The sequence below is a fragment of the Oryctolagus cuniculus genome, chromosome 2 (assembly GCF_051225735.1).
Source record: "Oryctolagus cuniculus isolate XC-2025 breed Fujian yellow rabbit chromosome 2, ASM5122573v1, whole genome shotgun sequence".
NCBI classification, from domain to species: domain Eukaryota; kingdom Metazoa; phylum Chordata; class Mammalia; order Lagomorpha; family Leporidae; genus Oryctolagus; species Oryctolagus cuniculus.
Window position 1 is genome coordinate 179632545 of NC_142868.1, and position 24674 is coordinate 179657218.

At 43.9% G+C, this 24674-nt stretch overlaps 1 protein-coding gene and 1 pseudogene across 4 annotated transcripts in view; both read right to left on the reverse strand.

Annotated features, from left to right (window-relative positions):
- The window catches only part of BABAM2 (BRISC and BRCA1 A complex member 2), a 488359-nt gene that overhangs the window by 73817 nt on the left and 389868 nt on the right, over positions 1-24674 (reverse strand). For 3 of the 4 annotated variants that reach the window (XM_017340849.4, XM_002709945.6, XM_089326622.1), the window contains 3 exons: positions 13653-13752; positions 10528-10598; positions 7250-7332 (listed from right to left, as the gene is read on the reverse strand). In XM_017340849.4, the coding sequence (XP_017196338.1) occupies positions 7250-7332; positions 10528-10598; positions 13653-13752 (254 nt within the window). The remainder of the gene's footprint in view (positions 1-7249; positions 7333-10527; positions 10599-13652; positions 13753-24674) is intronic. The other variant, XR_016229520.1, reaches the window with a different exon arrangement.
- LOC127490379 (U2 spliceosomal RNA) lies at positions 525-676 on the reverse strand (annotated as a pseudogene).

The following is a 24674-nucleotide window of genomic DNA, read 5'->3' on the forward strand; positions in this document are numbered from 1 at the left end:
TTCATATGAAACTCACTTTGGCAATTACTTTAATCCAATAATCACAATTTAAAGGAAACATACAACATATATAAGAGGGTACAGGAAGAAAACATTGTGTGATTGACTGTGCATCTGATTCACAACCTCTTTCCCCATGAGAAGTCCTTTAAGAGCATTAAAAAGATGTCATGTAAACCACAGGTACTACAATGAAGAGAATATTTCCAATGAAGGCTTATGAAACCAATTCTTAAACTAGTGTCAGAAATTACAAAACAGACTTTTTGAAAGTCAACTCTCAGAGTTGAAACAAGAGTTTCAATCTGAGTCAAGACAGGGATGGTGGTTGCTAGGGGACCACTGCTGCCGGCGTCACCCATGGGAAGTCTCAGGATACAAATTAACCAACATGTTTCCAGTATCAAAAGGACCCAGCAGTTCTCATAATTAAAGCAAAACAGACATTCAGAAGGATTCTTTTATCTTTTCCCATTTTAAATAATATACATAATTGATTGGTTACATTTTTTGTTCATAATCATTAAAGTTAGAAGTGATAAAATTAAACAGAACCTTTATATAGGTCTAATAGGAGGCAAACATGCTAATTGTAAATCATATTACACTTTTTATTGATTTCATTTGAAACTAATTCTTTCTACACTTGATCTTAGCCAAAAGGCCGAGAAGCGATGAAACAAATTCTTTCTAATTCTTACCACTTTATCAATTCTGATTTGCTTGTCAAAAATATTCATTTATATAAAAATGTGATTTATACTCAAAGCACGCAAGCTTTGAGAAACATCGCAGATCTGGTTTTACTGAACTGCCTAGTAGCCATCTTGTCTGCTACTTGCTAAATATTCTACAACAAAAGCTTGTTTCTGTGGCCAGGAGATGAAAGTCTCCACCACACTGCTCAGGAACTAGGCAGCTGCAGATAGTTTCACCTCTCAGTGGCGAGACGATGGTGGGACACCAATGCAAATACTTTTCTGGGCTGCACTAGGAATCCTGCAGACTGAAACAATCAGAGCTTGGAAGGGGCAAGTGTAGCAGCCTTTGATTTTCACAAGCTGTCCTGAGTTCTAATTTTGTAGCCTTAATTCAGGCCTATAAGGAAAGAATTATTTAGGTGACTAGTAGAATTAAAGTTATCAATTCCTCTGGCTTAAAAAAAAAAGTTGTCAGAAATTTAACTCTGAAAAAATAACTGTTTTATGTACTTAGTATAAGCTTAAGATCAATACAGAAAAAATATTCAGAAACTTGCATGGACATGAATCATTTAAAATAAATAAAAGCATCAGAATAAGAATTCATCATTCACCAGACCACATAAACCCCCCTACTCCCACTGCGAAGAGATGTGCTAGGAATAGTAGACAGAACAAAACAGACAAGGATTTTCTCTTTCCTCCTTCAGAAAGTGCTGCATTGTTGTGGTTACATTGTAACATATATCAACAGCACATATTTGATAACTAATAGCACAAACAAGGGGGTGGAAAAGGAGCCACATTGTTATATTTTATGAAGTTGTTATGTTTTACCAGAATGAAGTCACCATTAACCCAAAGTAGAGTGGGTTAAGTTAAAGAGGCACATTGCAATCTCTAGAACAAATCACTAAAATAAATTTTTTAAAAAATATGGCTTGAAAAAAAGGAAAAAACATCAACAAAGGCCTCTTCTTGCTCACTGTGCCCTTATCACAACCACTCAGGCCAAGCTCTCTGTTGCCTTAGGGCTTTTGCGTAAGCTCCTTCCCCTAAAACACCCTTCCCTGCTCGCTGATGGTGTTGTTAAGTCTCAGCTGAAATGTCACCTCCTAGGAGCGCACTCATCTTCCATAACCACCCTAACAACAGCCCCCTCTTAGTCTCACAGCCCTCGGCTTTGGCCCAACAGGGTACTGTCAGCATTATGTATTTGTTTGCTGACTTATTATCTGCCCCCCTTCATATATAACATATGAGAGTGTCTTTCCTTCATATATCATTTTGTGCCTTATAGTGCACATAGTAGGCAAGCCACAAAATATTTGCTTTTAAATCTGCACAGCATTATACTCTACCTGCATCTGATCTCTTTCTCATCACCTAGACCACAGGCTGACAAATGCCATCTCTAAAGGGTCAAGTAGCACACTGGCTCTACTGCAGAGTCCTCCCTTTCTGTTTTGTTTTTCTAACAACAGTTTAAAAATGCAGTTACACATGCTCTGTACTGCCGCGGAAGTCACCGATAACATTCTCCCCTTCCAAGCAGCAACCCTACTACCTCAGGCAGCTGCCTCCTCTTGTGTCTGCTTACAGTGCAGCTGACCAGGGCCCAGGAAACACAGCAGAGGCCCCAGTGCCTGCTTCTGGTCTGTGCTATCTCACCTTGCTGTGTAGTCCTCTGCCCACCCAGCTTCTGAAAAGACTGGCTTAAAGACCACATCTACCTCCAGAGGAAAGAACAAGTTGGAAAATGTGAAACCTCCTAGTCAACCACGATGAATGATTCTTAGATGATGGCCAGGGAATCTTCCTGAAGACAGTTTCTGGATGGGAGCATGTTTCTGCTCCTGCTGCAAGGCCGAACCCTGAGACACACTGATAATGGATGAAGGAGGGAGGAAGGAGTGGTGGATAAGGAAGCTCCACAGGTGGCTCCACAGGGCCACAATCGCCCTGGAGCTATGGGAATGCTGGGGCACTGCAGGGTTTCCCAAGAGGTCCCAGCATCTGTACAATGTTTCCACTAAGGCACCCTGGCTTCTGCACAAGTCAGAGCCATATGCCTCATTCCTCTGGCATCCCAAAGGCTCAGAATGATTGCCAGACCTGCCCTGTGGACAGCTGTCTTCCCGGGCCTGAGGAGAACAGAGGGAGGACACAGGAGAGATGCTGTTTTGTGTCCTGTTGATTCTTCGATGGCCTCAAAGCAGCAAAGCAGCCACAGAAGTCTGGTTCTATCTCCAAGTTCTTTTTTACCTCTTAAGATCCTACAGTCATTCCTGGCAATGTTCTTTGTTATGTCTTTGCCACTACATATTCACCTCCTCATCACCATGGAAGGAAAACAGGGAACAAATGGTCCCTTGGGCACTGTAACCAAGCAAGCAGATGCTTCCAAGGGAAGGTAAGGCAGAGAGGCTTAACTGCATGACTGAGGAAAACACATTACCTAACCAAGCCTCCCTCGGATGTAGCAAGTCCTACGTTTTAGATAAGAAAGAAGAAAAAGGGTGCAAATAATGTATATAAGGCAGGCTGTGAGTTAGTGATGGAGCGGGAAACAGCATCAAAGTCCCCTGATTCATACCCAAAGCCTCATCTGCCAGCAGGGCCAAGAGTGTGGGCAGTGACACTAAGAGACAAGGTGTCGGGGGAAGAAAGAAAGGACAGCTTGAGGGAGCGCTTTGGAAAGAGCTCATTCAACACATCCCAAGGTCTCCTGCAGCAGCTCCAAAGAATGCCTGGGGTCCTACGTTTCCCGAGAAAGTAACTCAACGCTAAGTTAAAATATGACAGGGGAACTTAATTTTGCATGTCTGACTTGGAGAAGCTAAGTAGTAGGGTGGAAAAGGAGCTGTAAGAAACACTGGACACATGGGACAGGGTGAAAAACACTCTACAGAGAACAGACCTCCAAAAGCAGCAACAATTGCTAAAAGCACCGAGTGCCCCAATAGGGAGTCGGCAGGGTCCGAGAGGAGAACTGTTTTCATATCTGATCAGTGTGAGTAACAATCCTTCTGCTAGCAGCCAGGGTTTGGATGGTATACATTCTCCAAGGGTTCATGTGCTGGAACGTGGTCCCAACGTCACAGTATTACGAGGCAGTGGAATCTCTAAGAGGTGAGGCTCAACTGAAGGTGGTTAGGGATTAGTGTAGTTCTCTCAGGAATGGGCTGTTAGAAAGCAAAGCCACTCCACAAACTCTGCCCCTTCTGCACGTGGCTGGTTCCCTTTCTGTTTCTCTCTCATGTTAAGTGGCCAAAGGAGCCCTTACCAGAGGCTACACAGATGGGGTTGCCAGATCTTGAACTTCCAAGATCCAAAATTGTGAACTATTAAATCTCTTTTCTTTATAAAGTACCCAGCCTTGGGTATTTTGTTATAGCAACTAAAGATGGACTAATACACTTGTAATCTACAGAATAGTCATTTTGGAGTTGCATGTGGAAAGCATAGGTTAGAGTTGAACAATGTCAAGAATGTATATTTTTCCTCCGATGTCTGACATGATCTAACATCAACTGAAAGTATAACCACAGCTAGGAGACCAAAGGCAGTTACAGGAAAGAGATCTGAGATGTCATGTCACTCTGGGGTGAAGGGACTAGCTGAAGAACTGATCTAATTTACTATTTGCAACTGGCCAGTTGTGATGGGGCTGTCCATAGCCACTCTGGAGGCACCCAAAGGTCATCACTCTCACTTGAAACAGAATACAGGCCCCTCTTGCTGAACTAAGCTAGGAGGATCACACCACACAACTGCTTCAAGTGACCCGAAATCAACCATGGATTTAGCCAGGATCTGGGGTTAGGACAACAGGTGAGAAATACAACCACTGGGGGGGTGGGTATTGTGGCACAAGGGGTTAAGACACTGCTTGGGAGAGCCCACATCATAGTCCCTAGGATCAAGTTCCAGCTCCACGCTAATGCACATGGGAGGCAGCAGATGACGGCCCAAGGGCTCAGGGTCCTACCACTTGGGCAACTCGGATGGAGTTCTTGCCTCTTGGCTTTGTGGGCATCAGGAAAATAAATCATGGAATGGAAGATCTCTCTCTCTCTCTCTCTCTCTCTGTCACTCTTGCAAATAAATAAAACTTTTTAAAAAATACAAAACAAACAGAATCACTGAGACCAAGCTGATGAGGTGAAGTGAGTATGGCAAATAACAAGTGAGGTCTCACAAAAGATCTAAGAATGCAAAATCAAGGTAAAAAACACAAGGTCAAATAGAAAGAAAGTGGTGGTTGGAAGCACCGGTGTTCAGCTAATAGTAAGGCTGGAGAAGACAGAGAGCAGAGACTGCCAGAAGGCCTTAACTGTGAGGCTTCCTCCTCCTCTGGCCCCACGTTGTGGGCAAGCTCCACATGCCACTGCTTGCATGAGACCTGACACTCAGGTTCCTTGAGCACATACAAGGAGACGAAAGCAGAGGGTGGCTTGTCCTAGTGATTTGAACAAGGTGCAGTGAGAGGCACCCACAAGATTGAAATCTTCACCTCTCCAACTCTGTTTATTTGTGCATGTAATTAATACAAACTGATACGTTCGTATTTTCCAGATGCATTTGAAAAGCAGGCCCTAAGGTGTGACAAGTTATCAAGTAGGAGTCAACACACAGTGCTGCCCAACAAAGTGGAGATGTCTGGGCAACACCTGAAGGGCACAGCCCACTCTCAGTTATCGCCCTATGGAGCCAGGATAAGGTTTTACAAAGGCTCCCTGCCTTCTACCACTATGGACACTTTTGGGTTTCTTCCCTTACTATCTGTTGATGTGAGGTTGAGTAAAAAAAAATAAATGGACTTAAAAACTATTTTATCTCATCATTACACATTATGCCTGTGTGTGTGCTTGTCACACTTGTTCCTCATGAATATGTACAATCATGCGTCAGTCAAAAATAAAAATGAAACCATTTTATTCATGCTACTTAATTTAAAGGTAGAGCAACAGAGGGCAGTAGGGAGAGAAAGATCTTCTAAATATTGGTTCACTCCCCAAATGACCACAACAGCTGGGTCTGTGCCAGGCTAAAGCCAGGAGCCACGAACTCCATCATGGTCTCTTCTATAGGGGTGGCAGGGACCCAAGTACTTGGGCTATTCTCATAGCCTCGTAGGTGCATTAGCAGGAAGCTGGATTGGAAAGAGAGCAGCTGGGATTCAAACTGGCACTCTGATATGGGATGCCAGCATAGAAAATGGTAGTAAAACTATTTTATTAATCTAAGCAAATCACAACCCAGAAAGTAAATCTGCTGAGAAAGATAAATCTCCCAAAGTCTCTATACTGGCTGAAGCCTTGGCCAAATGTGGCCTAAGTTTTTCTCTTTATTAAGGTCTAGGGCAAGTTTTATACACTGAGCAAAACCTAACTCAAACCTGAAGGAGCAGACATTGCGCACACTAAACTACTCAAGAATGAAGGTCTTGGGGCTGGAATCGTGGTGCAGTGCACCTGTGAAGCCAGCATCCCATATGAGTATTAGTTTGAATCCTGGCTACTCTACTTCTGATCCAGCTCCCTGCTAATGCACCAGGGAAAGCAGCAGAAGGTGGTCGAGTGCTTGGGCCACTGCACCCACTTGGGAGACCTGAATGAACCTCCTGGCTCCTGGCTTCAGCCTGGACCAGCCTAGGCTGTTGCGGACATTTGGGAAGTGATCCAGTGGACAGTAGATCTCTCTCTCTCTGTAACTGTCTTTCAAATAAATAAATCTTTAAAAAAGAATTAAGGTCTTGGTTGACTTGCCATTTGAACCTGACACCACGGGTCACTGATAATTATATAACAAGGAAATGAACAAAAGTGACTTGAAACAATCAATCAACAGAAAGCTGGACAAAAGTTTATTGATTGCCTATCATAATGCAACAGTCATTTAAGTGTGTCTACTATGTGGACAATAATGAGGCATGATGTTAGGGATACATTAAAGCATTGCCCCACCTTTAAGTTATGCAAGAACTATTTCAACAAGTCCATGGAATAAGAATATGAGACTTTTGATGCCAAAAAATGTAAAATCTATGCAAAATTTTCTCATAATATGCATTTCCTATAGACTTTTTGAAGAGTCCTTAAATTACATACTATCAAAGTTGTACACTTCTCACTTAATATAGGGTGATAACTCAATGATCAAAGAAAGTATGTTTTGAATACTTCTGAAAGTTTTGAGACTTCACAATAGCAAAACTTTGAAAAAGAAATCTGTCTGGGGTGGGGTTTCTCCAGCTTGGTAATACTGGTATTTCGGATTCTAGGATTTTTGGTTGTGAGGGGCTCCCCTGTACATTGTAGGAGGTTTAGCTGCATTGCTGACCTCTACCCACTAGATGCCAGTAGCAAGCACCCCCTCCCCACCAAGACAACAAAAGATGTCTCCAGAAGTTGTCAAATGTTGCCTGAGGAGCAAAGCCATCCCAGTGGTTGAGAACCTGGTCTAGAAATGTCTTCTTCATAAATACACACATGCATATGGTTTAGAACATTTTAAATGTATGCTGGAAAAAAAAGTATACTCACTGTGTACAAGAAAACAAAAATCTCTCCACATCAGCAGCAGAGTGAGTTTTGTAAAGCCTTCTGCATCATATTCCACGACACCTCTAAGCAACAAAAACATACACACACAAACAGAAAACCCTCATAAAAATAAGGCATAAAAGGTATACAACTAAGAAAAGAATATATTCACGAAGTCAGGGTTATTGAATCTCAGATGGAGTTACGATGAGTGAGTACTATCACAGGCAAGCGTGGGCTTTGCACTGACAGCACCCAGGTTTAAGTCACGGCCTTGCCATTTAAGGTCTGTTATGACCTTTGGATCCTAGTTTCCTCATCTGTCAAACAAGTGCAGTAAGATTCTCAACCTTCATTTCAGGGTTATGAAACAAATAAGAGAAACCATAAAATGCAAATGTTTGTTAGCTACTAGCTATGAAGAAAAGGACAAGTTCAGCAACCAGGCCAGCATAATAGTGTCAAATGTCATCATATTATCTTTTCAGGGGTTGCTAAGTATTATTTTCACTGAGCATTAAACAGTAATGAGTAATGACAATATTACTAAATTTGGGATTATATATTATCTTTCTCCCAAAGTACGTGGAATCCATTTGTTTTTGAGTCCTTCAGACTGAAGATAAGGTAGCAAGGTTAGATGACTGGATGCTGAGCACAGATGGGAGATGTGTATGTCATGTGTCAAAGCGAATAGCTCCTGGCCACTGACAGGACCAGGCCGAATTCTGGGAGGCTCATCTCAGCCATGTCCCTCAAGAGCTGAGTGCGCCATTAACCACACACTAAGGGCAGGTAGATTGCTCTCTCATCCTTACAAGGAGGCCTTGATGTTCTTGGCGATGCCCTCTTCCTGACTGGATCAGGCCAGTCAGACCACTGATACTCAGGACCCCCCCCCCCTTTTTATTTAAAGATTTGTTTATTTATTTGAAAGGCAGAGTTACAGAGGGGCAGAGGCAGAGAGAGAGAGAGGTCTTCCATCCACTGGTTCACTCTCTAGATGGCTACAAACGGATGGAGCTGGGCCGATTCGAAGCCAGGAGCCAAGAGCTTCCTCTGGGTCTCCCACGCGGTGAAGGGGCCCAATCACTTGGGCCATCTTCTACTGCTTTCCCAGGCCATAGCAGAGAGCTGGATGGGAAGTGGAGCAGCCAGGACTTGAACCGGCGCCCATATGGGATGCCAGCACTGCAGGAGGCAGCTTTACTCCCTACTCCACAGTGCTGACCCCATGACCTCCCACTTAAGCAAGAAGGGACAGTTGCACCCCTTATAAAGGCAAAGGAATAAAAACAAGGCTGAGTGATCTGCTCAAAAGTGGTTTGTATTATCACTTGGAACTGCTGACTTAAGTCAACAATCCTCCATCAGTTTCTTCCTCCTATGAATCTATAATTACCCCAATGCTGTAACATGGAGATTTGTACATTTTAGATCCTGTATCCCATAGACATAAACAAGCACACAGTACCTTTTAGCATGCATTCGGTGAATAATACATGTTTATAATTTAGTAAATGATTCTATAGAAGCCTGCACTATATGCATAAGAAGACATCCACAAAAATATACATAAAAAAGAGTAATTTTGAAAAACAAATGTAAATGCAATTTTCATATTCTCTTGCATCCCAGTGGAGAAGGCTGTGTAATTCCTGGGGAGTGCATGCCCACTTTGGAGGCCCCGTGCTAGTTTCTTCATTTTCAGTTATACATACTAAAGAAAATCTTATTTGAACATTAGAAGATCAATGGGATCGCTTATTAACTATTGTTTATATCAAAAGTATTTGTTCAAAACCTTTATAAATAAAGTTGAGAAAATCTCAAGTATTAAAGATTCAGATAAAAGACAGTCATATAGTTTGGACACTGCTGTTTTGGAATATAAAGAATTCTCTACAGATAATGAGAAAATGTCTTGATATTGTTTTGAGGAGTCATAAATTTTTCTTTCAACTGAACTGTACCAGATTTTGAAAGTTTTATCTCAGGGGCAAGAGGGGAGGGGGCGCTGTGGCATAAAGGGTTAAACCACAGCTTGTGATTTCGGCATTCCCTTATAAGTGTGGAGTTTGTGTCTCAGATGCTCCACTTCTGATCCAGCTCTCTGTTAATGCTCCTGGTAAAGCAGCAGAAGATGGCCCAAGAACCTAGGATCCTGTAGCCACGTGGGAGGCCAGGATGAAGTTCCTGGATCCTGGCTTCAACCTGGCCCAGCCCTGGACATTGTGGCTATTTGGAGAATGAATCAACGGACAGAAGATCTCTCTCTCTTTCTCTTTCCCTCCCTCCCTCCCTTCCTTCTCCCCTCCTCCCCTCTCTATCTCTCTTACTATCCCTCTGTAACCCTGCCTTTCAAATAAATAAATCTAAAAAAAAAAAGAAAAAAAGAAAAGAAAATTGTGTCTCACGGCATGGTCAGCCTTATTTTTGTTATCTTCTTTTTTCCTACTCCCAATTTCCTTTTGTCCTAAGGTCTTCATTTACTTATTTAAAACTTTTATTTTGTGTCACTGTCTACACATTTGCATTATTTACAAACCTCCTCTAGAATAAGGTGAGCTATAACCAGACTGCTGCCTCGTTCCACCCAGTGAGTAGAATGCTTGGCCTTTCAAAGAGCATGAGGAAAACGCATTGTGCACCTGCTGAACTAAGCCCCTGTAGAAGCCCAATGAGGTCTCTGATGGCATTTAAGGGGCAGGGCTGAAGGGCAGCACAGCCACTGGCAGCCAGAAGGCCATCTCACAGGACAGCAGCAGCAGGAGACTCCACTCGGACTGCAGTTATGAGTTCTCCTCTCCCCTTTCCTTGCCACTGACCCTGGATCATCTCCTTCCCAAACCTGTGTGGCTCCGCCTCTTCTATGCATGTGACTTCCATCAGGTAACTGGACTTACCAGTTTCAGGGCTGCCTTCAATAACATGCGTCAATAATGCCGGCCTGGCTCACCTCAGGACTACTGCGAGACAATGTAGGAGGAAGGTCTCTGCGGACCGCAAAGAGCTCTGCAAGCAGTGGGCAGTGCCCCACCATTACTGGGGTGTCTGGGGCTGGTCACGCTGCTGCTCCAGGGAAGCACTGCAGTCTACGCTTGGATGAAGAATGCTACAAAAATGTCTCCCCAGGAGCCCTGGTGACAGCAGCACATCACAGGTGACCCACTGCAGAGTGTCCTATGTAATACCAAAATGCTGTTTTCTGAATCAAGCATCCGTGTTAGGGTCATCGGCAAGCAAGGGCATGGTGCTGAATGGTTCAGAGAACTTACGTGCCAAAGTGACTGAGGAAAGCAGCAATGTACTCTCTTCTTTTGTGATAGCCTTGAATCACATACTGCACCTGGAAGAGGAACCCAAAGCTGAGAAGTGGTGTAGGACAATTTTAAATGCTTCATTATGGAAAATTTCACAGATTCACAGAAGCGGAAATAGTAAGATGAACACCAATATTCCCACCACCTATATTCAACAACTGAGAATATTTTGCCTTGTCACTTCATTCAGCCATCTATCTACCTACCCATCTTACCCATCAACCTATCAATCTTGCTGAAACATTTCAAAGGAAATTAGAGACATCATGACAGTTTGCCCTAAATACTTCAGTATGCATCTCCCAAAAATAAGACATTCTCTGACATAAGCACAATACCATTATCATACCCAATAAATTCAATGATCATTCTCTTAAATAATTCACTATCTTGTCCACTCTCAACATTTCTCAATTGTCCCCAGGAAGTTTTATAAAAATAGGTATACAATCAAGGATGTGATATTTTATCTACTTTTTATGCCTTCAAGTCTTTTAATCTAGCATAATAGTATCTCCTTGAGTGTGTGTATGTGTGTGTGTGTAAATGTGTATATGGCTGCACATGCATACATGACATTGACTTTCCAAAGAGATGGGGATAATTTTCTTGTATTATATCCAAGTTCTCTGCTTCCTTCCTCTTTCCTCTGCCCTGTGCATTTCCTTCAAATTGGAAGTTAAAGCCAAAGGTATGATTAGACTCAGGTTAAATATTTTCAGCAAGGAAACTTGTAGGTAGCACTGGGCTTGATCACTTAGTTAAGGTGATAGTAGCCACTATACAGGGATGGTTTCCTTTGCCACAATGAGTACAAATCATATCTACCTACCTACCTACCTACCCACGCATACATATACACATATGTGATTACCATAGTGAGTAATCAATGAGTGTACCCCTCCAAGGCATGGGAAGATAGAATATCTAATGGTTTCAATATCAATTGGGAGATTCTTATCTGAACCAATTATGTCAGGGTACACAAAAAAGGTGATTTTTGAATTCTATCATTCCTTTTGCAGTTATCAGATGATATTCTGTAAAGAATAGCTTTCTCTCATCAAGTGAAATTTTCTGGTTATCTTGAACTCCTATTGAAAAGAGAATAATGCTTAATTATTTCTTTTTGAAATCTTAACATTCAGAATAAGGAGGGTTACAATAGGAGATTTTATTTTTCCTTTTTATATTTCCTTGTTATTATCAAATGACAGTTTTCATTTAAAAAAAAAACACAAAACCTCTGAACTCATTAAGCTAGGCATCTTAAAGTTAGTGATCTACCCATCAGTTTCTAACATGAAAATACATTCCTTATAATGTCCTCATAATGGATGAAAGAAACAGTGGGAAAGAGAGACAACCCCCACCCACCCCAAATTGTTTATTTTGGTTGTAGCCACAACTGTGTTTCCATGGCTAAGCACTTGGAATAACTTTGACACAATCAGTAGTGATAGCCACGTTGTACCCTTTAAAAGTGAAACAATTCTATTTATGTAATAGGGGTTTATGTCAATTTATAAAAACAGTGCTTACTTTGCAGGCTTAATGCAGGATCAGAAATGTTATTTTCGGAAAAGAAAAACAGATGATAAGTTTGCTTAAGTGGCTTTGTTTAAAACAGGGATGAAAACAGTTCTGTATACTTGATTTTAAAAACAGAAAACCATTTTAACAGAAACCCACAACAAAACTGGCTATAAAGACAGATTCCAACGTAATTATGGAAATTCATTTGAAGAGATTGTTTCTAAATGCAGCCTGCACTGTCCTCATTTGTAGCAAACAGCAGAACATCAATTCTAAAAGACAAGTAAGATTAATGAGAGGGAGCCAAGTAAGAAAAAATGGAGTGATTCTTATAGTTCTGGGAAAACAGTACTATATCTTTTTTTGGGGAAAATGTATGACTAGAAATTAATCTCAATTGGAGACCTTTAAAAATACTTTTCTTCTCAGTTCCGAAAGAGCAAATTTTCCTTTTTCTCTATAATTCTGGGACACGGATTTGAAGGCAGCGCAAAGCCCTGGAATGTAAATAAGAATTCTGTCCTGGGATCAGTTTTGCAGAAGGGGGGGGGGGGATTTGGCTTGACGAGAAGCAACCACTCCACAAGAGTTGAATGTTCTGGGCCAGTCCTGAGACTGCAGAGTTGCCAGATTTTAGTTTTTATGATATTTGGAAAATAATACTGAAGCCTCTGAAATATTATTGTACTTCTAGAATATTTTCTATATGGGGATTAGCCATATTTTGACTGAGAGAGACAAACAAAAGATCTACCCCAGGCCAATGTGAAAAAGTCAGCAGGAGCAAAGAACACAGCACTCTGACAATTACACAACTTGAGTCCCAGTGCATGTGGGAGAGGAAAGAGTCAGCGGTGCTTCAGCTACTATGGCTGGACATAGACACGTAGATTCTTAACACTTTTCGGAAATCTCTGACAACTATTACAGTAAATCCAGCTATTTGCCAATGTAATGGCTGATTAATGAAGCTAAGAGAAAGCTACAGATAATCCAGGTGCCTGGACAGAACATCAATTGACCTGGAATTCTTGGCCCTGGGAGCAGGAGTCTACTTCCAGAAATGACAGGGAGAAACCAAGAACTAACTCAAAAAGTAGGGTACTGAAAGGCAGAAAGAAACGAATGCAGTTTTAAAGAACTTTTCTGGTATCAACTAATGGCAAACACATGCACAGCTGCATGTATGCACTATGTGCAGGTGAAATGCAGGGGTTCCAAAACTGAAAACCGTAAGAAGGCACAGAGCAAAAACTTAGGGATAAAGAAAACTCAAAAAAGGAGTGACTTAAATCTCTGGATGTAAGAGATGAAGGTAAGCTGGAACAGGCGGTCAGAATCCTCAGAAAGGAAGGAGGAGGACAAGGAATAGAGCAGTCACCAGATGCATTGTAACTCAAAGCAGGAAAGGCAGATGTGAGACGGAGGTTGAGACAGGAAGAGGATATGGGGAGGAGGATGGCACGTGCACAATGACTTGGGATCTGCGGTACTGGAAGAAGGAGTCTTCCAAGGTGGAGCAGCTGGGGGGACTTGCTTTTTACCTTGTTGGTGAGCAGGTGGCATACTTGAGGAACATAATCAATGAGGCAGCCTCCTCCTGGAAAAGCTGGGATATGAAGAGCTGAGGAGCCTCCAAGCGCACTGAAAGGACAAGAGTACAATGGACAATTCTCTTAGGGCTCAAGCAACTCACCAAGCGATACCCCAGACAGATGTGGCTTCTCTCAGCAAAGTCTGGCCACCAGCTGCCTTGAATTAATGACGGAGAGAATACGGGCTTCCCTTTTATGATTAAATTACCGGATTCATTCTTTTAAACTAGTATGTTCACATTACCCTTCATTAATAACAACTACAGATGTTATCACACAATGGTACGACTCAGCAAACGCTGGCTGGCACAGGCAAATGTCTTACTGACATAAGTGGGTGAGATATGTTGTTGAAACACACTTTGATACTCTTCAATATGCTCAATTCAGTGTGGGGCAAAGATAAGTTATTCACTGAACACCTGAACTGAACCAAAATGGATTGACCCAATGCTGTAACAATGCATTCAAGAGACCAGTTCTATGGCTCACCAGCTCTCTTACGTTGTGTGCTAACAGGTATACTAGAAAAAGGTATAGTCTAAACACAAAGGCCAGTCAACAATCATCAATCCAAACACTAAGCTACAATACTGATTCAGAAACAAGGTTCTAGAACTTCCATGGGGATTCCTCTTTCAATTTAAATTGAAACAGCATACAGTTATCAAAAGAAATTGTTGAGAACTGTATGGCAGGGGCCGGCACTGTGGTGTAATGGGTAAAGTTGCTGCCTGCAATGCTGGCATCCCATATGGGCACTGGTTTGAGTCCCAGCTGCTCCACTTCTGATCCGGCTCTCTTGCTATGGCCAGGGAAAGCAGTGGAGGATGGCCCAAGTCCTTGAGCTCCTTCACCTGCGTGGGAGACCTGGAGGATGTTCCTGGCTCTTGGCTTCAGATCGGCGTAGCTCTGGCAGTTGCGGACATCTGGGGAGTAAGCCACTGAGATGGAAGACCTCTCTCTCTCTCTCTCTCTCTGCCTCTGCCTCTCTGTAACTCTACCTTTCAATTAAAATAAATAAATCTTTGAAGACAAAAAAGAACTGTATGGCAGGAACTTAATTTATCACCTTGGTCTTGATTTCATCTTCTTTCCTTATTTTGACTTTTCTTTTCTCTAGTTTGATTTCCTTATTTTAATTTAATGTATATATTTCTATAAGCCTCTTAAGCCCTCTCTATAATATAGTGAGATATTTTTAAAAAATATTAAAATCCTTTAATCCTGTGTTATTCATTACCCAAGTCTCCACAATTACAAGGTTGAAAAGAGAAGAAAAGGATGTCTTAAAAACTGCCCAGAAAATCATTCCTGAAAAGTTGAGGGCAGGCTGACCCAGTATAGTAGGGTTTATGATGCACAGAACACACACGTAACTACTAAAAGGATTCCAGACCCATCCTGTTTTAACTAAATATTTCTGAAATTAATTTTTTAATAAAAATGGGTTTGTTTGTGGGAATGAAGAATCTCAATAAACAAAAGCACAGGCGATGTGAGGAAGTCAATCCAGAGTGGAAATATCTGATATTGACTTATACTCTCTGACAACCAATAAAATCCTAAGCCAGCATTGGACTAAGTTTGGCACTAACTGAATCAGCTGTACTCTGCAACTGCAAGGAACCTTTGCGCTCAGAGCAGATGCTGGATTAGATTTGGCCTGAACCTGAAGGAGCCGAGGAGAGCTGCTATGACTTCCTATGAACTGCGGGGAGATTTCTGTCCCCTCTTTGAAGGCGCACATCTCACTGGAAGGTTCTGACTATTCCCTTCAGATGGAAAACTGATTAGGAAGAAGATTTCAGTATTTACATCCTGTAGTTATTGGTTAAATATCTGTATAACATGGGGAATGCAAGGCCCAGGCTACTCATAGCTTACTCACAGGAACAACTCTTGGCATAATGAAATTCCAAGAAAGAAAATAATTTGGACAGTTCTTTGGATTTAACTGTAATGGGATTTGACTTGTATAAAAAATTACAGAATAAGTTCTTAATCATTCACTAAACTGCATCAAGGAAGGGAAATAGCGCATGGATAATTCCCTAAACTCAACACTCCTTACTTTTTTTGCTCATTCACTGCTTGAATTGTGTCATTCTGAAATATGGTCGTTAAATGAAAATCGCCTGTAATGATGGAACGCAGAGGTGTGAAGAAATTCAAGGACCAGCTGTTTTGCTGTTGGGCTCATGTTTCTGCACCCCACTTCTGCGACCATCAAGAACTCACACTTTTAGTTAGGCACTTTACCACATTATCTAATTTGATTCTCCCCATGATCCTGTGAGGCTGGAATTACCACTAGAATTTTAAAGGTGGAGAAATCAAGGCTTAGAGAGAAGTTGCCTCAGATTTACACAACTAGACAATGGCAGGACCACACCCTGAACACAGGTCTGTCTTTCCATGCTGCTTCTGCTGAAATATGCTACCTCCTGAGAGGAGGGGGATGTGAGCCAAAGCACGCTACAGGGGCGGGATGGCACAGCAGGTCTGGCTCCCAGTCAGCTGCTCAGGACCCTGATAGGGTAAAGGTTCCTAGAGGCACTCAAACCATCACTCCACGGACACGTGCAGTCTTCCACACAACAGCAAGACTCCAGCCACCAAACAATCAGATACACTTGACCTTGGATGTCATGACCCAACCACCCTGCCATGTCTAATTCTCTAATACTTAGTAGCTATGCAGAGTGAGCCTCAATACACGGAGCACTTCAGGTACTAGGAAGGATAGTTTGAACTCAGAGTTTATTTTTAAAAGGATGCTTATTTCACTCTTCGGTTAACTCTGTAGTTTCTCGGGTTGTAAAAGTCCAAAACCTAACATACAGTGTCACAAACTGATAAGTGCCGCTGATTCATGCATGGATATCCGCCTCATGAGTAAATATTTAACAGGCTTGCTAAAGCCTGAATGCTGCCCTGATCGTGCTGAACAAACAAAGTCAAGTGCCATGAAATAAAAGAGCTATTATAGTTTTAAGGGTGGAAGATGGAGGTAAGGCCTTGTAATCTAATTATTTAATATTGATGAATCAAGAAATATTGAGCTGAGTGTGTACATATAGCAGGAAGATCACCCTATGCAGAAATTCCAAGGCCCCCTCAGACGTCCCTAGGAATCCAGGGCTGGCTGGAGAGAAGGCAGGGCCTGACTACCCGGAAGTGGCTGAGCTGGGGCTGGGGCAGGGGTGAGGAAGAGATGAAAGGGACACTTGGCATTGCTTCTGATCTCCAGCTTGACGCAGTGAGGTAGCAGGGGTGACCCGGTGAGGACATCAGCGTCACACCCCCAGACAGAACTTGGGAGAGATGAGAAAGTGCCATCTATCTCTTCATGCACTAAAATGATACATCAAGTTAGTTGACAGTTCTTAAAACTGAAATTAAACCTGTGGATATAAATTAGAAGAACGAGGCCAGCTTGAGTTTGAAAAAGCTTCTCCACAGTGTAGTTCATTAAATAGACCAAAAGGTAACCAGAAAAGCATTTCCAGGACTGTCTGATGGCGCCAAATTTAAGTGAAATGTAAGAACTGTCTATAGGACACGCATTAACGTGATCCTTTTCCACACAAGCGACGCTAACAGAGCCCTTGGGAAGTCCTGCTCTGTCTGTAAATATGAGTGTCTCTAAAGAGAAGACTTCCCTTGGCTGCAGACTGACAGCAGCAGGGAGTTCTTTCTGAGTATTTTGACATGGAAAAATGCAGACAGCCAGCCTGTCTGCAAGTCTGACTGGGGACAATGGGGTTTTGATGTGGACTCACTGAGGAACAGCAACCCCCGTCCAACGTGGGGTTTCACCTGACTAGTCAATTAAAATGAGCAAAACATAATAAAGTGGCCAGCGCTGTGGCTCACTAGACTAATCCTCTGCCTGCGGTGCCGGCGCCCCGGGTTCTAGTCCTGGTTGGGATGCCGGTTCTGTCCTGGTTGCGCCTCTTCCAGTCCAGCTCTCTGCTGTGGCCCAGGAGTGCAGTGGAGGATGGCCCAAGTGCTTGGGCCCTGCACCTGCATGGGAGACCAGGAGAAGCACCTGGCTCCTGGCTTTGGATTGGCACAACGCACCAGCCATAGCAGCCATTTGGGGGGTGAACCAACAGAAGGAAGACCTTTCTCTCTGTCTCTCTCTCTTACTGCCTAACTCTGCCTGTTAAAAACAAAACAAAACAAAACACCATAATGAAGCAATGGAGACAACTAGAAGGACCAGAGACTCAGTGACACTGGCTGCTTCTGTCACGCTTTCCCTCCTTGGTTCCACCCAACTTCCTTATCAGCACACAGTGGCGATGACGCTGCTCTTGGAAAGACCCATCTCTCAGAGCCCTAGAAGGGCTCTGGTAAGGATTAGAAGGCCACCAACGGGAAATGGCACCAAGCACTCCAGGGGAGACACTATTCGAGAGTGTTTCAAGTTTGAGTGTTTTCATACCAGGGTCATGAGAAGGCACTGGCATAGACACTTGGGCAGCCTCAGTACCCTGTTCTTGCTGGTGAATTGGGTTCTGAGGGAGAGGAAGCTGACCTGGCTGGCTCCTCCAGACTGTGATTCAGAGGAGCGCTGGAGGTTGAAGCCAAGAAACTTCCAGGATGGCAGACAGAGACAAACTGCCTCGAGCCCCCACGCAAAGGAATTCCTAAGCGAAAGATGCCTGCTTCCATCCAGTTCAACACACACCAACCACGTGCCTAACTATTTAAGGTCTTGAATTTCCCATTCTGAATATGTGACTTGGACATATTCATATTGGAACTTTGGTAAGTTCTTCCAAGGCAGAAGAATGCCAAGGCCCTCAAGAACCTGATACTCGGTAGTAACAGAAGATGTTTCCCAGTGGCCTGCTGGGGGACTATAAACTAAACAAGGCACTGTCACTGTTGAGCGTGCACCCTGGCCAGACGCTCCACTGGCACTCCATGATCTCTGAACCTCACACGTACCCTTTCAAGTTGCCCTACGGAGCCCAAGTTACAGGTGAGAAGACTGAGGTTCTAAGAGTTTAGGTAACTTTTCCAAGACAGTGCAGCAGTAAGTTGCAGAGATGGTCTGAAACCAGGCCTTATAGGTTCCAAAGCCCATTTCCTTTTTCATTAGGAATTCTTTCACAAAAAGGTGGAAATTTTGAAAGTCTAATTTTCACCTACATACTCAAATAGGAGTATAAGTGACTGAAATTGTCTTCAAAGCTTAAAGATGCTTTTTAAAGATTTTTTTATGTAGCTGAAACGCACAGTTACAGAGAGAGAGAGAGGAGAAACAGAGACCCACCTTCTACACGCTGGTTCACCCCTTAAATGGCTGCAAAGACGGGGCTGGGCCAGGCTGAAGCCAAGGAGCCAGGAGCCTCCTCCAGGTCTCCCACATGGGTGCAAGGGTCCAAGTTGGGCCATCCCCCTCTGTGTTCCTGGGCGCACTACCAGGGAGCTGGATTGGAAGTGGAACAGCTGGGACCTGAGCTGGCACCCAGTATGTGATGCTGGTGTTATAGGCCATGGCTTTAACCTACTGTGCCATAGTGCTGGCTCCCCCAAATTTACTACTATTATTTATTTGAGAAAGAGAGAGATTCTCCCACTCACTTGTTCACTTCTCAAATGCCAGCAATGGCCAGGGCCAGAGCCAAGAGCCAGGAAAGCATGCTGGATCTCCCAACTACTTGCACCATCACCACTGCTTCCCAGATTTGCATTGGTGGGGAACTAGAGTCAGTAGTTAGAGCCAGAAATTGAACCCAATCTGATGTGGGTGGGATGTGAGTGTTTTTAACTGCTAAGATAAATGCTTGCTCTATGTCCTCAAAGCTTTTATTCTTAAAATTCATCACCTGATCATTTCATTTTTTAAGACTTTTTTTTATTTATTTGAAAGGCAGAGTTCCAAAGACAAAGGAAAAGGGAGAGGAAGAGGGAAGGAGGGGGAGAGAGAGAGAGAGAGAGAAGGAGAGAGAGATCTTCCATTTGTTGGTTCACTCTCCAAATGGCCACAATGGCCAGGGCTGGACCAGGCTGAAGCCAGGAACCCGGAACTCGATCCAAGTCCCCCACGTGGGTGGCAGAGGCCCAAGAACTTGGGCCATCTTCTGCTGCTTTCCCAGGCACGTTAGCAGGGAGCTGGGTCAGAAGTAGAGCAGCCAGGACTCGAACCAGCATGCACATGGGATCATGGGATGTGAGCATCTCAGGCGGCCGCCCAACTGGCAACACCAGCCCCTCTCCCTTTTTCTTACTTTAAGCTACCACTTCATAGTAAGTTAATCTGGTGAAGTCTAAAAACAAATTTCATAGGGGAAGGCATTTGGCATAGCAGTTAAGATAGTGCCTGTCCAACAAAATGAAAAACAAAAACAAAAACAAAAAATGATTCGAAAATCCAGAAGGACATCAATACCAAATATACAATGGTTTCTCTTTGCTTCCTAACTGGATTTTTTGTCCTGATTAACCACTCTCTGTACCTGTTGTTAGCCCTCATGTCATTTTATTGATCAATTATGAGTTATCTCAAGAGTCTCTCAATCTTTTAGCTAAACAAAATCAGGTGCAATTGAAAATGAAAAAGAATCTCAGTGTGTTCCCGGGGGGCGGGGGGAAGAACAGCCCACAGTGGGAGAAAATGTGGGCAGTCACGCAGTCACACTGGCCCAGAGGCTCGCCGAGGCCTCAGGTCAACCCACCTCTCCCTGAGCACACCTCACAGCACACATGAGGTCTTCTCTAGAGTACTGCACCCCGTTTCTTCTTTCCCAATCACCGGGGAAAGATGCAGTGGAAATGTTCTGAGACACTGACAACTGTGAATAAACACCCAGAAAATGTTTATTATGGGGGGAGTCTAAATTAAGTTCAATTATTTACAAGGTTATAGAATTATTAAATCACTTTAAAGTGTAAGACATACTACATGGATAATTTTGATCGGCTGTTCCCTGCTTAGGTACAGTATTACCAACAAGTGTTTGGAAGGTAGTAAGGGGGCCTCGGTGGGCAAGCGAATTCTCCACAGATCAGAGTGGTTAACAGTAACTCCATTTACTAAGCACTCAGAATGCAGCAGGCCCTGTACACCAAGTGCTTTGCCTGTATGAACCATCTGTTCCTCACCCTGACCTATGAGCGAGGCGTTATCTTACAGAGGAGAGGGCAGAGGTTAAAGAAGCTAAATAACATATCTAAGGTCACACGGATGGCGAATGGCAAAGAGGCACCTAATTGAGGTCTCAGTGCCCAAAACCTCTCCCATCCCCAGGTCTTCCCTGATCATTTCCGGGCCTTCCAAATCCTTATCTGCAGACTTAACATTGCTCACCAGGCAGGCCCTTGGGCTATTTCCAGGTTCATTTACTGAACTTATTCAGGTACCTGAATTGAAGCCATGAGGACCAATTCCAAATGGAACTTTCTTTTTGTTTTTTAAAGATTTCTTTATTTAAGAGGCAGAGTTATAGACAGAGAGAGGGAGAGACAGAGAGAAAGGTCTTCCGTCCACTGGTTCACTCCCCAAATGGCTGCAACGGCTGGAGCCAGGCTGATCTGAAGCCAGGACCAAAAAAACAAATAAAAACCAAACCAAAACAAAACAACAACAGCAACAACAAAAACCTCTGGGAAACCTGGAAGAGCTCTGAGGGTCAGGGGACTTGATGGACACTTTTCAGCAGTGAGGAGGTGGAATGCCAGCAAGGGTACTGTGCGTTTAAAGAAACATAAAAGATGGGAGTATGGTGATTACAAACACAGCATGCTGTCAAAAACAAAACAAAACAAAACACACACGCCTAGTGACACAATCACCAACCAAATCTGTGCTCAGGAAAATGCTTTGTCATTTTTTTTTAAATTTTTTATTTGACAGGCAGAGTTAGACAGTGAGAGAGAGAGACAGAGAGAAAGGTCTTCCTTCTGTTGGGTCATGCCTCAAATGGCTGCTGCGGCCAGAGCTGCGCTGATCCGAAGCCAGGAGTCAGGTGCCTCTCCTGGTCTCCCATGCAGGTGCAGGGCCCAAGCACTTGGACCATCCTCCACTGCCCTCCCAGGCCACAGCAGAGAGCTGGACTGGAAGAGGAGCAACCGGGACAAGAACCCGGTGCCCATATGGGATGCCGGTGCCACAGGCGGAGGATTAACCAAGTGAGCCACAGCACTGGCCCTTTTTCATGTTGTTAACATCTCACAAGTGCCTTTAAGGGGCAGCAATCTTTTTTTTTTTTTAAGATTTATTTATTTATTTGAAAGGCAGAGTTAGAGAGAGGCAGAGGCAGAGAGAGAGAGAGAGAGAGAGAGAGAGAGAGGTATCTTCCATCCACTGGTTCACTCCCCAAATGGCAGCAACAGCTGAAGATGAGTGGATCTGAAGCCAGGAGCCAGGAGCCTCCTCCAGGTCTCCCATGTGGGTGCAGGAGCCCAAGGACTTGGGCCATCTTCTATTGTTTTCCCAGGCCATAGCAGAGAGCTGGACCAGAAGAGGAGCAGCCGGCACAGCAGGCAGTGGCTTTACACGCTACACCATAGCGTTGGCCCCAAGGGGCAGTGATCTTTACAGATGTCTACCGCCAGAGGTTTGTCAGCACGTGAAAAAGCATTTCATCTAAATCCCTTAAAACAGCTGTAAACTTAGCAGATGCTGTTCTACTCAGATTCGGTGTGAATTACTTAGAGTGATGCCTAGCCTCTCAAGACACTGACAGGTTAAGAGTTCCCTCCTGTCACATCTCAATCCCAGACTAGATTATCTGCAGTTGATTGCATCACAGTTTTTTTTAAAGAAGTGAAACTGCTTTCAGATAACCAGGGGTCCGGAATGAGTGCATGTACTGTCAATTAGTTATCAATTTCCAACTCTCGCGTTCCCATGATGGGCTTCACTGTTCTGCTATTATGAAGAGTCCTCAAAAAGTTCACGAAACAATGCATGTTATAAAAAAAAATACCCTGAGGGCCGGCGCTGTGGCACAGTGGGCTAAAGCCCTGGTCTGAAGTGCCGGCATCCCATATGGGTGCCGGTTCTAGTCCTGGCTGCTCCTCTTCCAATCCAGTTCTCTGCTGTGGCCTGGGAAAGCAGTGGAGGATGGCCCAAGTGCTTGGGCCCCTTCCCCCATGTGGGAGACCAGGAAGAAGCTCCTGGCTCCTGGTTTCAGATCGGTGCAGCTCAGGCCATTGAGGCCAACTGGAGAGTGAATCAGCAGAAGGAAGACCTCTTTCTCTGTCTCCACCTTTCTCTGTAACTCTGTCCTTCAAATAAATAAAAAATAAATCTTTAAAAAAAACCCCAATGTTTTATTTAAAAATTTTTTCACATTGAAATAAGCTGATCTTTTCATTCCATTTTCCACAAACTTTCTGGAGTACCCCTGTGGGTCTGGGTTACTTTATCAAGAAGTACATTTGAACTATTTTCACTGAAAATAAAAATCAATGCATACGGCTGGCGCCACGGCTCACTAGGTTAATCCTCCACCTGTGGCACCAGCACTCCAGGTTCTAGTCCCGGTTGGGGCACCAGATTCTGTCCCGGTTGCTCCTCTTCCAGTCCAGCTCTCTGCTGTGGCCTGGGAAGGCAGTGGAGGATGGCCCAGGTCCTTGGGCCCTGTACCCGCATGGGAGACCAGGAGAAGCACCTGGCTCCTGGCTTTGGATCGGCGCAGCGCGCCGGCCGCAGCAGTCATTTGTGGGGGGTGAGCCAATGGGAACAGGAAGACCTTTCTCTCTGTCTCTCTTTCTCTCTCTCACTAACTCCACCTGTCCAAAAAAAAAAAAAAAAAAAAAAAATCAATGCATATAATAGTTACCCTAAAGTAAATCTACCAATGTACTAATGCCCTCCTTCCCACGGCACACAGATTTTAATGGTGGTCAAGGCAGACGCAGAGAAGAAGAAAACAAACAAACAAACAAACAAACAAAAAAACAAAGAATCCCTTCTGCCTTACGAGGGCAAGCAGGGTAGCACCTGAGTGCCCACAGCTGGTGGTTACCACGGGCTGTTACATGAACACCTCACACACCCACTCCTGGGCTCTGTGCTCAAATAAGCAGACTGTGGGGAGCTGCATCCTGGCTCGCACACAAGCGTGAAAAGACAGCACAAGATGGCATTAGCCAGGGTACCGTGTTGTTGTTTTTTTTTTTTTTTTTCAAGTTTACAGGTACTAGCACTTTGCAAGTTGTTTCCCAAGTGCTCCTTGCTTGATTTTTTTTTCTCTCTCTTCATCAAACAGCTTTACAAACCAGAAAATAGGCATTAATAGACTCATTGTAGAAAGGGGGAACCTGAGGCTTGAGGTGGATGACTTGCCCAAGCTAGAAACAGTGGAACTGGGACTGGAATCTTTCCCTGCACCAGTAATTTTCATGTTTGCTTAAGAATAATCTGAGGAACCTGCTGTAAAGTCACAAACCCAGGCCCCACAGAGAGGCCAATTAATTTGCATCAGCAGGCTAAGGCGGGGCCTGGGGTTGTGCATTTTAACCCATTCCCTAGTGGATGCCAAGTGGTCCTCACATCACATCTCAGTACTGCTGTCCACCCAACCTGAATGATGCACAACTGGGCCTGTGAACAGGGAGGAGTGTAGCAACAGCGAATTTGCCTCCCACCCCTGAGGCAGGCGGTCTCTGACTGAAAGGCACTGTGCATGACAGGAAGGGAAAGAAAACAAACATGCTCTTAACACAAAGATCTGTTTCATTTATTTGAAAGGCAGAGTGATACAAGACACACACAGAAACACACACATACAATCTTCTATCCAGTGGTTTACTCCCCAAATGGCTACCACAGCAAGGGCTGGGTCAAGCTGAAGCCAGGAGCTGGGAAGCTGCATCCTGGTCTCTCACATGGGTGGCAAGGGTCCGTGTACCTGGGCCATTATCTGCTGCTTTCCCAAGCACATTGGCAAGAAGGTGCAGCCGAAGCAGAGTAGCCAGGACTCAGACCAGTGCTACGATAGGGGA